Source organism: Acomys minous, assembly GCF_964271855.1.
Source record: "Acomys minous genome assembly, chromosome: 5".
Taxonomy (NCBI): Eukaryota; Metazoa; Chordata; class Mammalia; order Rodentia; family Muridae; genus Acomys; species Acomys minous.
In genome coordinates, this window is record NC_140494.1 from 45,265,668 (window position 1) to 45,281,873 (window position 16,206).

At 45.2% G+C, this 16,206-nt stretch overlaps 1 protein-coding gene across 2 annotated transcripts in view; it reads right to left on the minus strand.

Moving 5' to 3' along the window:
* RETREG1 (reticulophagy regulator 1) overlaps positions 1-16,206 on the minus strand; it is a 129,976-nt gene that overhangs the window by 82,012 nt on the left and 31,758 nt on the right. Inside the window, exons 1-2 of one of the 2 annotated variants that reach the window (XM_084781638.1) lie at positions 5,553-5,571; positions 3,677-3,783 (exon numbers count right to left, since the gene is read on the minus strand). In XM_084781638.1, coding sequence (XP_084637764.1) covers positions 3,677-3,737 — 61 coding nt within the window. In that variant the 5' untranslated portion in view covers positions 3,738-3,783; positions 5,553-5,571. Of the gene's footprint in view, positions 1-3,676; positions 3,784-5,552; positions 5,572-16,206 lie in introns of those variants that run through there. The other variant, XM_084781637.1, reaches the window with a different exon arrangement.

Genomic DNA, 16,206 nt, shown 5'->3' on the forward strand with positions numbered 1-16,206 from the left:
TGGGAGAAGGCTATACAACTATGCTCATAACCAGCAAAGCTCATATGTTTAGCCAAGAATGTGGAAAGTGGGCAGCTAAAGGAGGGAAGGAGACACACGGTCCCAGACAGCTCTGCTGACCAAGGCTTCACCAGCACCATAAGTGGGGGCATCTGAGAGTCACAGACAGTTCTGATGGGAGGTATAGCGATGCCACAGCTGCTTCTCCATGAAGTCTATATCTCCCTGAGAGCAGCCTACTGCAGCCAGCACTGTGTTGGGCTGCAAAGCCTGCTGCCATATCCAGCCAGCAATTTACGGAGCTCAATTGGGTCTTTGTCCTAAAAGATCAGTAAGGACAAAGAAGGCCCCCGGGGGGTCTCTCCAGCCAATGACTGGGGAAGGAAGCCCATATTTTTCTTTTTCTTTTTTTCTTTTTTCATGCATAGAAATGCTGTGTTCAGAACAATACTATTCAGTAAAAAAGCCTGAGAGAAAGATGGGCCTTTTGCAGAGGCCTGGGTGAGGAGGAGGTGAGGGCAGAGGCCAGCATGTTTCCATCCCCATTAGAGGCTGGTGCTTAGAACCAGCCTCGGCACAAAAAGACACTTAACATAGCCTGGCCGATGAGAAGACAGAGCTCCAGATGTCCTGTCAGATGAACAGGGGAGACAGGCGGGTTATAGGCTGTCACTCACTGTAGCCCTTCACCTGAACTGAATTCCAATCTGTGGTGTAAGAATGGGTTCTCTCAGAACTAGCCGATGGACAGGACATTCTCCACCGTTGAGTGGAGAGTGATGTCTGACTTTCATACAAACTCTGGTCCCTCATTTTTGACCACGTCCCCTTGAGGAGGAGGCCTGGTGGCACTCAGAGGAAGGATAACAGATCACCAAGAAGAGACTCGATACCTATGAGCATATACAGGGGGAGGAGATCCCCCTCAGTCACAGTCATGGGAGGGGGGAGTAGGGGGGAAGCGGGAGGAAGAGAGGAATGGGAGGATACAAGGGATGGGCTAACAATTTAGATGTAATATGAATAAATTAATAAAATATTTTTTTAAAAAAAGGAATGGGTTCTCTGCTGTTACAGGATGAAGTGGTTCCGTCCCTAGAGCAGGAGAGGTATCTGTGAATGTTGCTTCATAGAGAAAAGGGGTGCCATCGCAGGTGCCGCCATATTGAGACTAGAGAAGATCACCCTAGTTCACCCAAGGGGGCACCAATTACAATCACACGTGCCCTCTGCAGAGAGCTCGGAGGGAGGTCTGAAGCAAGCTCAAGAGAAGCTGAAGTGACCACAGAGGCAGGGCTGTGATCATGCAGTTACAAGCCAAGGAGCAACAGCATCAACCAAAGTCAGGAAGAGACAGGGATGGGTCCATCCCTAGAGCCTCCAGGATGAATTCAGACCCGCTGATGCGACCTTTGAACTGAGGGCTTCCAAACTATGAGAAAAGTACCCAGCCACCAAGTGTGTGGTAATCCATTACAGCAGCCACACGAAACCACCTGTCCTGCAGCTACCTTATAGCTAGGAACATATCTTAACAAGCTCAGGAATTATTCTTTCTTCCCTCATGTTACCCTTGCTATCTTTTTGCACTACTAGGGATGAGACCTAAGGCCTGTGTGTGTGGTAGAGCACTGTGCTACTGAGAAACATCCTCTTTTTATTTTAAGACAGGATCTCAACCAGCAGCCCTGTTGTGGCTTTGTACTTCCTCCCTAGCCCAGGAGGCCTCAAACTACTGATCCCCTGCAGCCTTAGCCTTAACTGAGATTACAGACCTGCTCTGTCAACCCTGAGTGAAGAATCAGGGGGCGCTTTAGGCTGGCAGACTTGGGCTCCACCTCCTCAGTGTTTTCAAGGGCAGCTTCCCCACGTACAGGCCTTTCAAGGGCATTATGTGCAAATAAATAATTTCTCCACTCTCTCACTACCCAAATAGCTGGTTGAAGTGAAAACTGAAGGCTTGGTAGGTTCTGAGCACTGGAGCTTGAGGGACCTTCCAAACAGCCCAGTCCTGACCCGCACTCAGAAGCCAAGTCCTTCAGCTCGCCTTCTCCTCATTTGTCTGTTCTTTCAACTCACACCCAGGTGACAGCCAACGTGAACTTATAATAGGAAATACTATGGTGTGTAGCTCCCTGGGCTGCCAACTTGCCTTAAAGGCTGCTGAGCACATTTAGAAATAGCTGCATCCTCTTTCATTCTCCTGAGGGAAGCGTCTGTTCCAAAGTACATTCAAGACAAAAGCGCCTTCCTCTTCAGGCTGTGAATCAAGGCAGAAATGCAGGGCTTCTCGGCCTAACCAACCTCTCCACAGAACCTGAGGTGTGTGGTATTGACCCCAGAAAACCTCAGTGAAACTGAGATACAACAGCAAATGCTATTGGGGGTTGAAAGTGAGGGAACTGGGCATCTATTCTCCAAAAAAGGGGGGCAGGGTACAAGAGGGAAGGAGAAAGGGATATATGTGATCTATGCATCCATGAAATGCCTGAACTAGACAAAACTGAATTTGTTTTCCTTCCCAGAAAAGCTAGGCACGACGGAGTTACCTCCACACCTGAGCATGCTAATCTAAAACAATCTTTCTAAGAATTGTTTCCATGGTAGTTTGGTTTAGGACCTGGACAGACTTAAACATGAGCCAGCTTTAAAGCCAACCCATGGAACACACACAGTAACTTTCAGTCCAGGCCTCAAGTCTTGTTTGACAGATGGTGCCTGTTTCCTAACATAGTCCCATGATGGGCCTCTGGACAGTTCAGTTCTTACGCACAGCGGTCCACATGGACCCAAGAGGCACTGGCCACTTCTTTGTGGTTTTAACCAATCTTATCACATGTCTACTCCTTGGGTTCATTATATTTTGACTTGGGGGATTTTTGCAAGTCAAAACTAGTTCAAACATTAGCCAAAGAGGCGTGGACTTGCATGGAGAAGCTTCGCTTGGGTTTTTAATACAGTACATAGCCTTTAACAAATCCAAGCAATGTTCAAAAATGTACAAAAAAGTGTAATGTTTACAGCTGATCTTGCTTCAACATCATAATCATTCAAAATGTTATGTAGCTACCAGTGACTTGTAAGCTCGTTGCTTTCCTTCACTGAAGCAAACTATACATAAATTAGTAAATATTCAACTGCTATTCGCACAGCAGCCTACTTAAATATCACCCTGGTTTGTGAAGTAGCTAAAAAACCAAGAGAGAGCTCAGCACACACAGACCTCTTACCTGCTCTCAAATACATTAGAAGTTCGGGTATAGTTCAGTGATACACTGTATAACACGTGCAAGGCCCTGGGTTTAATCCCAGCAGTGATGTGTGTGTGTGTGTGTGTGTGTGTGTGTGTGTGTGTGTGTGTGTGTGTTTGAAAATAACAAACCCAGACAATATGGTGACTCATGTCTATAATACGAGCACTCAGCAAGCTGAAACAAGAGCAGAGTTCCAGGTCAACCCAGGTACAGAGCAAGGCCCCATCTCAAAAAACCCAGAGGAAAGGGAGGGAGGGGTGGGGGGAAAAGAGAGGTAAAGAAAATGGGGTGGGGGTAGGGGGGAGGGGTTAAAAGACATTGTCTACATAATCATCATGTTCAAAAGATTAGTAGGTCTGCACAAACATTAGACATTTAGGTTCTAGAAATAAAATGCATAAACGTTAAATGAGTGTCCTTACCTCTCGTCCTGGACAAAACCATGTCCTTGACGATTTGCATGATGACACGGCCAAGAATCATGACAGAAATGAGATGATAAACTCTCCAAGGAGTCAGTGCCAGGAACCTACAGCCAAAAGACAGAGACAAACCGCCACATCTCAGGGTCAACATGTTCACCGTCTTTAAACCTAAGTGACTTTTGCAGAAACAAAAACTACATTAAAAAAAAAAAAAACTACATCCAATAGTAATTTCTATTTTCAAAAACCAACCCAGGGAAAATTGTTGTGTCAAAGTCAAAATAATCAAAATCTCTCAGGCCACATGTACAACAGCACTAGGCTTTCTGCTCCAGTCTCTAATTTGGAGAAGCCTCTCTCCTCTCTCTCCTCTCTCCCCTCTCCCCTCTCCCCTCCCCCCCCTCTCTCTCTCTATATATATATATATCTCCTCTCTCTTTCCTCTCCCACTGTCTCCTCTCCTCCTCCTTCTTTCTTCTTCTTCCTTCTCTCTCTCTCCTCTCCTCTTCTCTCTCCCTCTCTTCCCCCGCCCCTCTCGGCCTGGTCTGACTCAAATGCAATCATGGGTGCTGCAGGTGGAGACAGGAAAGCCCTGAAGCTGAGTGTTGACTGACTGAAGCTACACGGTGCGCTACCAACACAGAGCAGCTACGGGAGACACTCTGTCTCTTACAGGTGGCATTGAGAGGGAAAGGTAAGATGGTTCAACAGGTGAAACACTTGGTGCCAAGCCTGATGGTCTGAGTTACAGCTGTGGGGACCCCCACCCCACCCCGTGAAAGGAAAAGTCCAACTTCCGCACATTGCCTGGCTCTAGAGCTGTGCTCTGGCATGCCTCACCCCCAACACCAAACAAATGTAATTGTTAACTGCTGTGTGTGGTGACCACAGTTTGGAGCCCAGCAGCTATGTAAAATCCAAGCAGGTATGGTGGCTGCCGGTAACGTCCAGCCTCTGCCGACAGTAGCAGGGACTCCCTGGTAAGATAGACTAGCCAGAATTGCAAACTCTGGCTTCAGAAACATGCTCTGCCTTGATAAGATAGAAGAGAACAATTGAGGAAGGCACCTGACATCAACTTACATACACACACACACACACACACACACACACACACACACATCAGTGCTGGGGTTAAACCTAGTCCACTTGCCCACCTCCTCTCTGGAAAAAAAACAAAAAACAAACTCAAAATCGGTTACCATAAAGAGTGTGATACCTGCACAACTCCTTCTGGAGAGGCCCATAAGAAGAACTAGCTAACACATCAGAAGAAGCTTTGGCTCGTCAGTGAGACTAGAGGACGAGGCCTCTGCTTTGTCACATGTTAACTGGCCAAGTCAGTAACCAAAATTCACCTGGATGCACTCAGGGACCCCTAGACAAGTTACTTTAACAAATGTTTAGTGGCGAGGCTCTACAAAGAAGAAAAACAGCTGGATGAGGTGGCGAGTGCCTTTAACCCCAGGACTCTATAGAGGCAGAGGGAGGAGGATCACTGAGTTTGACGTTAGCATAGCCTACATAATGAATTCCTAGACAGGCAGGACTAAAGAGAGAGACCTGTCTCACAAAACCAAGGTGGGCCAGGTGAGGAGGGAGGTGAGAGAAGAGGAGGAAGAGAACGAGGACAATGACACATGTACACTGCTTTCTGTGAACTTTACTACCAAACACAGACTGAGCTAACAAAGGCCAAAGCAAGTCTTCAGGGCATGCCAGAATATGAGCAAAAAAGCAAAAAAGCCCTGAAGAATCGCTCCTAGGCTGAATAAAAAGGAGACAGGAATGCTGAATACCAACATTCATCGCTGCTTCCTGACTGTGGATCCAATGCGACCAGCTGACTCAGGAGCCTACAGCCAGGCCTTACCTGTTGTGGGACTATGTCCCCTTAAACCATGAGTCAAAACAAATCCTTCCCCTTTAAGTTGCTTCCATCGGGTATTTTGAAGGTAGGGTTCTGGCTTGTATGCCACAGGCTATGGAGAGAAAGCCCATGGTATAGAGCAGGAAAATAAAATGCTATGTGACTCAGGAGGATAAGCTGAGCTTGGAAGGAAATATGCAATCATGCTACTTCCAAGAATGCTATGCAATATATTTGGCCATATATATCATATATATGTGACTCTACATAAGATATTGGGTGAAGTTGTGAATAAAGCTCTCCATCAGAAAGGGGCACACAGCTCATCTTCTATCCTAGTTCTAATGCTAAGTGAGCTGGGCTATAATAAAACAAGCAGGTAAACTGGGCCAGTGCTTCTAAATCAGAGCTCTGCCACTGTCTTAGCTGGGGTTTCTATGGCTGTGATAACGCACCATGACCCAAAGCAACTTGGGTAGGGAAGGGTTTATTTTACCTGCACTTTCCCATCACAATCTGCCATCAAAAGAAGCCAGGGCCAGCACTCAAGGCAGGAGCCCAGAGGCAGGAACTGAAGCCAAGGCCATAGAGGAACACTGCTCACTAGCTTGTTCCCCATGGCTTGCTCAGCCTTCTTTTTTTATAGGACCCAGGACCACCAGCCTAGGGCAGCCCCACCCACAATGCACTGGGCCCTCCCCAGCAATCACTAATTAAGAAAATACTCTATAGGTTTGTCCGCAACCTAATCTTATGGAGGCTCCCACCTCTACAATGACTTTAGCTCCCGTCAAGGTGACATAAAACTATCCAGCACAGGGCCACATTATCTTTTGTTTTGCGTCTTGGCTATGTTTTGACGTCTGTTTTCTTCCAAGCCTATCTCTTTAGTCTCAGTTCATACTTAATCCTCGCCATTGTCCATATGCTGGATTTTTAGATTTCTCCAAATCATACTGAAGTGGCAGCTTTAAGCCTTACCCTTAGAATGTCTCATTTATGTATTTATTGTACACAGTGCTAAAGATTCTCTTATGAGTGTATTCTGGACACTGGGTAAGTAATAGATTTACAATAAGGTATTTCTCAATAGAGCCCAAGTTTCAGGAGACATTATGTGTTTTGACTACCTGCCTGCCTTCAGATATTATCCATCGGGGTTTCTTCACTCACTGGCCTGACCCAGACCCACTAATGAGCTGTAACTCGCCACTGGCTCATGGGAGTCAAGTGTGAGCTTAGCATGTGTCAGTGGAGAGTGAGGCAAAGCCCTAGGGGAGAGCAAAAGCTCACCCAAGCTTAACCACCTTTAGAGCCAGCCAGAAAGCCAGTAAAGTATCTGGCTGAACACAAAGAAACATGGGCCAAACTGAAGCTGTTGAAGCCACTACTTGCTCTCCTCGTGGGAGTTCCAACATCCAGGGATTTAAAATAATAATAATAACAACAACAACAACAATAGAACTTCAGCCCACAGACCTCATTTGGTGAGCACTGCCACAGCAACACCAGAGAATACTCTAGAAGTGTTTTTGCTGTGTCCTGGGCAAAGGCCCAGTTGGCATCTCAGCCAAGGGTCTTGTTGGTCATTAAGAATCCATGGTCAGCTGAGAAGGCAACACAGCAGTTGCTTGGGAAAGTGATGCCAAAATGTGTGGGACTGCTCAACTGCCTCCTTGGTAGGTTAGCATCTCCTAGTCCAAAGATTAAAATATAATTGAGAGGGTAAATAAATACACACCTAGAAAATCTATGCACACTTGGCATCTTAATTATGCATCATGTTTAATATAACTCATCTCCTTGCTATACTTTAAAATCCATAGTTTGGTCATTTATAGTTGTGATTTGAAATGAAAATCTTAGAACCATTGATGAGCTTAATTTATTCATTTAAAGGAATTACCCAATATTATGGGGAGCTTATGCTATCAGATAATTTGGGTCATTAAAAAAAAAAACCACTTAGTAAATTTCAAACATGGACAAAAAGAGAGGCCAGGGTCTGCTAACCCAGCTGCAACACTTCCCCATGCACAATTCCATTTCCTCATAGCCCTACCCTGCACCCCATCCATTACTTGAAGTAAATCCCCCCAAAAGTAATTTAACCTGAAAATGTTTCATTTATCCTCCCAAGAGCTCTCTCTTAACTGAACTATTCTACTGTTAAGTGTGAGACCTTGCCTTAGTCCTGTGTATATGTACCTGTGTCTATGCACACATGCTCATGTATGCATTTGCACAGATGCTTGTGTGGGAGCAGAGTTCACCATCAAAGTCTTCTTTAGTCACTCTCCACTTTATTTGAGGAAACAGGGTCTTTCGCAGTCCAATGGGAGTCATGTGTTAGACTAGCACGTGTCTTTGTAGAGTGAGGGAGAGCCAACAGGCACTCTGGTTTAAGCATCTTTAGAGCCAGGTAGAGAGCCATTTAAATATCCATCCAATACAGAGAAACGCAGGCTTAACCCAAGCTCTAGAAGTTCTCTGAGTGACCAGATCCCTGTCTGGCCAGCAAGCCCTAGGGGTTCTCCTTGCTCTGCCTCCTCAGCGCTGGGCTTACAGGTATAAGGCACTGTGCTTGCTTTTCCATTGGTGCTGGGGACCCAGACTCTGATCCTCAAGCTTGCACAGAAGTACGTTACCTACCAAGCCATCGTCCCATCACTGTGTCTTAATACTTTTTCACTTATAATTATTTCATATATGATGTACATGTGAGTACACATGTTACGGACAATTTTGGAAGCTAGAGGTCAACTCCATGGAGTCAATTCTCTCTCCCAACTTTACATGAACCATGAATTCTGGTCACCGCTGAACCATTTTGGTACCTGCCTCCCTCCATCCTTCGTCCCAGTCCTCAGTGCCATCACATAACCTTGTCAATGTGCATCTCTGCAAGCCCCCTTTTGCAGATTCACGGGGAGAGCAAAAGACAGACAGAAGATCCACCGATGTCAGAGACTGAAACTGGCATGTGTGGTCAGGTTTCTCCCTCCCCCTAACTCTACTGCCATGGTTCTTAACTACGGATATTTCTCCAAAAAAAATGGACTCATTTGTTCAGCAAAGCCTCTCAGCTTCTGGGAGCTGCTCGCTGAGTTCCGGTTGAATAGGCTAATATTTTCCTGTGCCTAACGAGTGAGTCGCTTAAAAACTGGTGCTTGAATCTAAGGTGTTTTTTTTTTTTTTAATCAGGTTTGAAACTTTTCCCCCAGAAAACCTAAGGCACGTGGTGGAGTGTGCTCAGAGGCTGTGTGGAGGTGATAACCTTTCATCCTTGCTGGGTCTCAACTCTAAAAAGGATGTTTTTAGTTACCAGGGAAGATGAAGCTCCTAAGGCAGGACCAACGTTCAACACTTGCCCTTTATTTACTAGTTTTCTTCAATGCGTCACCTCCAAAGGTTACCAAGGTCCCACTTAATACATCACACCTTTCTTTCCCAGTGTTACTAAAACTGTCAAGAGTCTGTACACACGATCCGCCATAGCATTATCCCTACTGGTGCTCCAGCTATCCCTTCCTGCTGGTGGTTCCTGAGCCGCTCTGAGGTCACTTTATTGTAATAATATGTGACGATAACAATTACTAATGTCAATGCTGTGTTCAAAGAACTGTAACTCATCTTTTTAATAAGACCAGTCATTCCCCCAGGAAGTCCCCTGTAAATGTTTGTTAAAGTGTGCCACACCCATAGGATGACAGGTAGCCAGAATGCTTCCTAAACAGTCACATCTGTACCCATGGACTAGTGCTGCTGCCAACCGTTAACGGCCAATAGCTCCTCAGGAAGGGCGGGGCCCAGTGACCTTCCCATCTATGGAGAACGCTGACAGGTTCAGTCCTGTGCAGATGTTGTGTAGATAACCACAGCTGTCACAAGTGCAATGTCCTCGTGATATCCAGAAGATGTCATTTTACGGTCCACTAAAATCAAATTTATAATTAAAGGGAGATGAACCAAATCGGTGTGCTTTTAAATCCATGTATATTGGTTATATGAGATAATATGTATGTGATCTTTTCACCCATGTATATATGGTGCTTTGTATCCCTGGCCCAGCTTTCTCCACATTCATCCTTCTTCCCACCCCCTTCCTGTCCACTTTCACTTCTGTCCTTTCCTCCTCTTCTTAGAGTCGGCATGTAAAGAAAGCCATGCAGCAGTTATCTTTCCAAGTCTCGATTGTTTCCTTTAACATGATCATCTCCATTGATACCAACTTTCCTGAAAACAACACTGTTTTGCTCTTAAGAGCTGTGTGTGTGTGTGCGTGTGTGTGTGTGTGTGTGTGTGTGTGTGTGTGTGTGTGTGTGTGTGTGATATTCTCTTTAATCATTTATCCAAAGGGCACTTAAGGCCAATATTCTAAGTTTATTACTGTAAACAAGCCTATGATAAACCATGTCGATGATATGCTGTCTGATTCCTTCAGATAAATACTCATGAATGATAAAGCTGATCTTGTGTTGAACCAAATAATTTTCAATTGATCCTTACATGAAAATGGCACCCAAATAGCAGTCCCCATCATCCTGCTGCCAGGGCTGTCATACCCTCTGAAAAATGTGGTCACTGTCATAGCACAACTAAGGTGGAGGGAGCCTTCTTCATTCCATCGGTCCCTAAATCCCTTCAGGTAAATCATGTAGCCCCACTTAATACATCACACCTAATATGGCCAACATCCCTGTATCACCCAACTTCCTGAAGCAGCCGATCTTTACTGTTTCCATGATGCTAAGCATGTGCCAGACACTGGGGCTAGCAGCGGGGATTATATCAAATCCTAGTCTGCACAACAGATATGGGACAGCATAGAGACAAATCACTGTTGTGGGAGCAGAAAAGAGCCCCTAGCTGCATGAGAAATAGAAAGGTCTAGGGCAAAACCGGCTCTAAAAATGTTGCCTTCCAAAAGAAGTCCACTTCAGCCAGGTGAGAAGAGGAGGTGTGCTCCAGGTTGAAGAGCACCATGTACGCGAGAACAGGTGGAACCTTGGTTAGGAGGTGTGCAGGAGCCCCTTGGCCCCTCCACCCGCTGGCGCAGGGTGTGTCCTCTAGAGCCAACTTCTGGATGAATGAAATAGCTGGTGTGCAGTGGCAGAGCTGTCCTGGGAGTTTCATGGTCACTCCCTTTATCCTCATAACCAGGATGAGGGAGGAAGCATGATCATTATCCATCCCCATTACACAGACGAGCAGAGAGAAGTCAGGAACTTGCCTACGGCTCCGAACTAAGGTGAAGTGGCACTGACATGTGAAAAGAGCTGCCTACTTGTAGGCCATCCTTACCACTGTGCCAACTGTCTCTCAGATGGACATTTTCTGCCACTTCATCTGCCTCTTGCTAAAAGGGCTAGAAGCACTGTCACCAGTCGAATAAATTTGACTTCTAAGAATAGTTTACAAAAAGAATTAAGTGGACAGCAAGCACTGAGAGCTCCTATGCACTGCTTCTGCCCTGAATACCATGTCCCCTATTACAGACATCTCGCGTTTCGGATGTGGCCCATTTCTTTCTCACGCCATGTATCCACCGTTACAGGATGGTACAGAATAATCTCACTGCCATAAAAATCCCCTGTGCATCCTTCCTCCTCTCAGGCCCTGGAAAGCTGTTCTTCTTCTTTCCTCCTCCACTGTGTTGCTTTTCCCAGAGTATCATAGACAGAGGCCTCACTCAACAAGTAGCTTTTCCGTTTGGCTTCTTTCATGCAGAGGCAAGGATACAAGAGGCCACACTGTATTTTTGTGGATTACTAGCATGCTTCTTTTTTCAGCCTTTGTATATAATACTCTATTGTGTGATACACTGAAATTCACCCGTTCATCTACTGCAGAATTCTTGGCAATTCAGACTAAAGCTACCATCAACATTGCTATGACGGATTTTGGGGCAGGGGAGATATACATTTTTCAACTCATTTCAGAACAGTCTTTTTTTTTTTTTTAACAGTTGTATCAGAATGCTGCCTATACTGAATTCACAGACAGTTAGAAACCCCAGGGGCTCTGTTTTTCAGATGATGTTTGAACCTAAGTATATCAACTCCGGTCTCGTTTGACACAGACCATCACTCACACTGACAGACCTTGATGCCGACATCAACCACCTCTGCTTCCTTGTCTGGACACAGGAGACCCGCATATTTAATATCTGCATATCAGGAGTCCTTGTCCGCATTAGCGACCACATGTGTTGCTCACTACTCAGATCCTGCCACTCCCCAGAGCAGGGTGACCCTCACTTAGTAGCCTCCACTTCAGCAGGCCATCTGTTTGCCACCGTATTGCTGTCCCTATCAAAGGAGACTTTCATAAACACCTTGATTCGAAGCTTACCGCATGCTGAGGTCTATGTGTCTAGGAGTCACTTCACTGGCTGCTGCACAGAACCTATGGGATATTTGACACAGTGAGATGTTTGACGGTCCTCTGTAGAAGAACCATCAGTCAGACCCTCAAGGATTTCCTGTGGCAAAGCCTGAGCAAAGCCCTAGTGACTTTTCTGCTGCACCCGGTCGCCTAGTTCCCAGGAGCACGCTGTGACCACAGGGACCACGGTGGGATTCTGGAGTTATATGCAGGCTGTCTGATTCTAGCATGCTGCAGGGCAGTTATCACAGGATGGACTGGGCTCAAAGCGCAGGACACTCCAGAGATCATAAGAGCAGACAAACTGTGTGCAGAGTAAAGAAAGGGTCTCTGGCTGGACAAACACGATCCTCTCTCAGGAGCATCATAGTAATCAACGTCCAGGGTGAAGTGAAAAGAATGGCACGTGCAGGGCTGACAATGTCAGTTACAGCTGCTCCCAGCTATCTGTCACTCCAGCCAAAAAGAGGGGGCTCCATAAGACCTTGCAGTCTAGAGTCTTCCCCGGTAACTAAAAACCTCCTTTTTAGAGTTGAGACCCAGCAAGGAAGTTCTGCAGGGCCAGGCACCAAGTGGCAGGACATAAGCCTAACCCTCACGGAGTGACCAATAAAGCCTCTTCTTCTTAGAGAAATTTTAGTTCATTTCTTAAAGGCTTCTATCCCTCCTGTCAGTATAGTCTAGCCTAGGGACCTAGAATCAAGACCATGCGGAAAGAACGCTCCCACCAGTCCTTAACCCCTGGTTCCAAAACCAGGAGCATCCCCTGTATGTCAGTGAACGTCTTGTAATCAGTTAACTTCTATAACCAAACTATTCTCTCCGTCTCAATTTAAATGTATTATTTGTTTACAAAAGGAATTCCATATTATCTTCGCTGACATGTATATTACTGTATATTGTATATTTCGGATGCAAAGGCAAATATGTATGACAATTACAATGAGCACGTGTATGTCTCAGGCGAACATTACAGAAGGCATATATATTTATATTACATATAAAACATGAAGCTGGCCCACTGGTCTCCTAGAGGACGTGCTGTGGTGTCTGGCCACTGCTACAGCAGCGGACAGTTCTGTACATCGCTACGTGTACTTTTCCTTCAGTGAGCTGTGACCTACTTCTCCACCTCAACACAGGGGTGGCTTGAAGAACACGCCGCATCACCAGGTAACTCACTCATCCCTTGATCACCACCCATAGGTGACTTCCGGTTGTGATTGTCTAATTTGTTTTTACACTAAACGACTTGATTTATTCTAACTGCTCTCCCCTCCCTCCCCACCCCCCGATCCTCCCACCCCTCCCGAGACAGGGAGACCTCTCAAGACTTTGAACTCCTGATCCCCCTGCCTCCACCTCCTGAGAACTAAAGTGTGTGACACTCTGCTTAGTTTATTTAGTGCTGAAGACAGAGACCAGGGCTCATGCTTACTACCCAAACACCTTTCTACCATCTGTTTCTCCAGCCCACTGTCCCCCCCTCATTTCTGCTCCACTCCCAGAATTGCTAACATCGTTTTGAATTTTAACATGGTTTCCATTCAGCCAACTGTCTCCTCCCACTTGCCATCAATGGGATAGTTGAGTTGTTTGGGTCAGTCAAGAAATGAGACCCATAACTTTTGCCACTAAGGCTCAGGGAGCATTGCAGAGAAGGGAGCATAAAGAGTGTTAGAGCCACAGCAACAGGTAGCTCACTTTGAGACGCTCCTAGAAACATCAGAGAAACTGCCCCCAGGAAGAATTGCCAGCATGACTATCTAAACATGAACAAGAGCAACCACATATGTGCTAACATGGAAGGGGGAGAGTTCACAAGGCCTCAAACCTAGACAAAAGAACTACAGGCAACTGAGGAATTCTGAGAGTACGGCAAACAGACTCCTGGGAAGAGCGTACTAATTAGTTATCCAGTAACAAATGGTCACCCTGAAAGTGTGTGTGTGTGTAACATTGCACATACCAAGCAAATTGCATTTTTATATTTAGAAGTATACACATATTAAATATATAAACTATATATTCACATAGTAAAGGAAAAGAGACCACGCATTTGAAAGAGAGCAAGGAAAGGTACATGGGAGGGTTTAGGGGATTGAAAGGAAAAGGGGAAATAATATGATTATATATTTTTTAATATTTATTTATTGTATATGAGTGCTTTATCTGCAGAAGAGGGCATCAGATCACATTATAGATGGGTTTAGAGGTACCATGTGGTTGCTGGGAATTGAACTCAGGACCTCTGGAAGAGCAGGTGGCGCTCTTAACCACTAAGCCATCTCTCCAGCCCCAATATGATTATATTATACTCTCAAAAAATATGAAAAATATGAGACCCAACCCACACGCTTGAAGACAAATAAAAATTTAGGAAAAATGGGGAAAGATGCAGAGAAAGACTCAAAGAATGCAAAAGTTACACTTTCTTCATGGAAATAAAGGACCTAGGTAAAGCTCAGATCATCTCCCTTTCAGAACGCACCATCGTTCTAAGTGGGAAGGATCCTACGAACACGAAGGCTTTAGCTAAACAAGATCAGTCTACACTTGATGCTCAGAGGACACAGAGAGCAGAGGCACTCCTCCACAAACATTCAACATGGACGTGATAGCCAGGGGCCTGACTTTCTGTGCATAGACCACTCAGACTGCAGCCCAGATCATAGCCTCTCCTTGTCCGTTCATTGACATTGAAAGTATTTCACACGCACGGGTCTGGGTGTGGCTGCAGAGGCGGGGAATAAAGGCAAATCATAGGCCAGGCTGGCCAGAGAGGGAGATAGTCCTCAGGCCATGTGGACAACTTAGATGAGGAGAAAATAAATAAATAAATCTAACTACTGACCAAATACTCTGCTGAGCCCCGCTGAGTGACTACACATAAAAACTTTTCTCTTGTCTAGGGGGTAAATGTTTTTAGGTCTAGAACGATGAGATAGGATAGATATTGATTTACACTCAGAATTTTAGGTGCACCAAGATGGGAAGGATATTTTCTTCAAGGCTGTCAAATACAAATAGTCAAAACACTAAGAATGTAACATTTATATAATCACTGATTGTTTCATGGTTCTTCTTACTGCAGGAAGTTTATTGTATATATATATGTAATAATATTAATATAGATGTAAAAACTAAAAAAATTAATAATAAAAAATGAAAAATAACACAACAGCAAAAAACACCAAAACCAAAAACAAACAAAAAAATGAAAAAAAAAAAAACTTTTCTCAGCTAGTTCCCCATTAATCCATGGTGAGTTTTGCAAAGTCAAATTACGTGGCCATACTGAACAAATTTCTTAGAAGGATCATCCATACACACATGCACACAGAGAGAGGGAGAGAGAGAGACAGACAGACAGACAGACAGACAGACAGACAGAGACAGACAGGATAAATTCGAAAGGACAGGCCTAGTTTTCTCCACGTGGGAAAAGCTTGGCCTCTGTCACCCCACTTTGTACCATGAGATGAACAGCATCAAGAGCTAAAGGAAGGGTTTGTAAGGAGACCGAGGGACACCATCTTTATGGCTCTGGTGTGGAAACTGCAAGGCATCTTTAGCTTTGTTTCTCTTTCAAGCCAGAGGTGTAAAGGCAGAGCTGTGTTTCCCTTCATCGTAATACATGCAACTGCAGCCTGGGTCTATGCCAGCTTCATCTAACACTGCTGTAGCTCTGAGCATGGGGAGGAGGATGCACGGCTGCCTGGTGGTAGGGCAGATGCCTGGCATGCAAGAGGCCTTGAGTTCAATTCCAAGTACCACAGGAAAAGGAGGGGAAGGGGGGAGGGAGGGAGGGAGGGAGGGGGGAAGGTGAACATCTCAAGAGCCTAATAATTTACCAGGCGTCATTCAAAGTCCAGATCATCCCACCATAAAATGATTACTTATTTTACCAAGTGTTTGGCACACTGGCACCATCTCCCTTAATATCAGAAAATCCTGACTCTTCCATACTGATTCTGCAAAATTAATAAATGGAAATGTCATAGGAAATTAAATTACATGCCATTAAGAGAAGAAAACAAGGCAGTGGGAAGATGCCCCAGTGGTTGAGAGCACTTGCCATTCTTCCAGAGGACCCAGTTTTGGTTCCAAGCTCTCATGTCAGGTGGCTCACCACCATCTCTAAATCCAACTACAGGAGAGCTGGAGTCTCTGGCCTCCCTGGGCATCTGGTATTAATGTGCATAAGCTCAAGTGTGGACACATATACCTACACATGATTAAAATAGCAAAATTAAATCTTTAAAGCCAG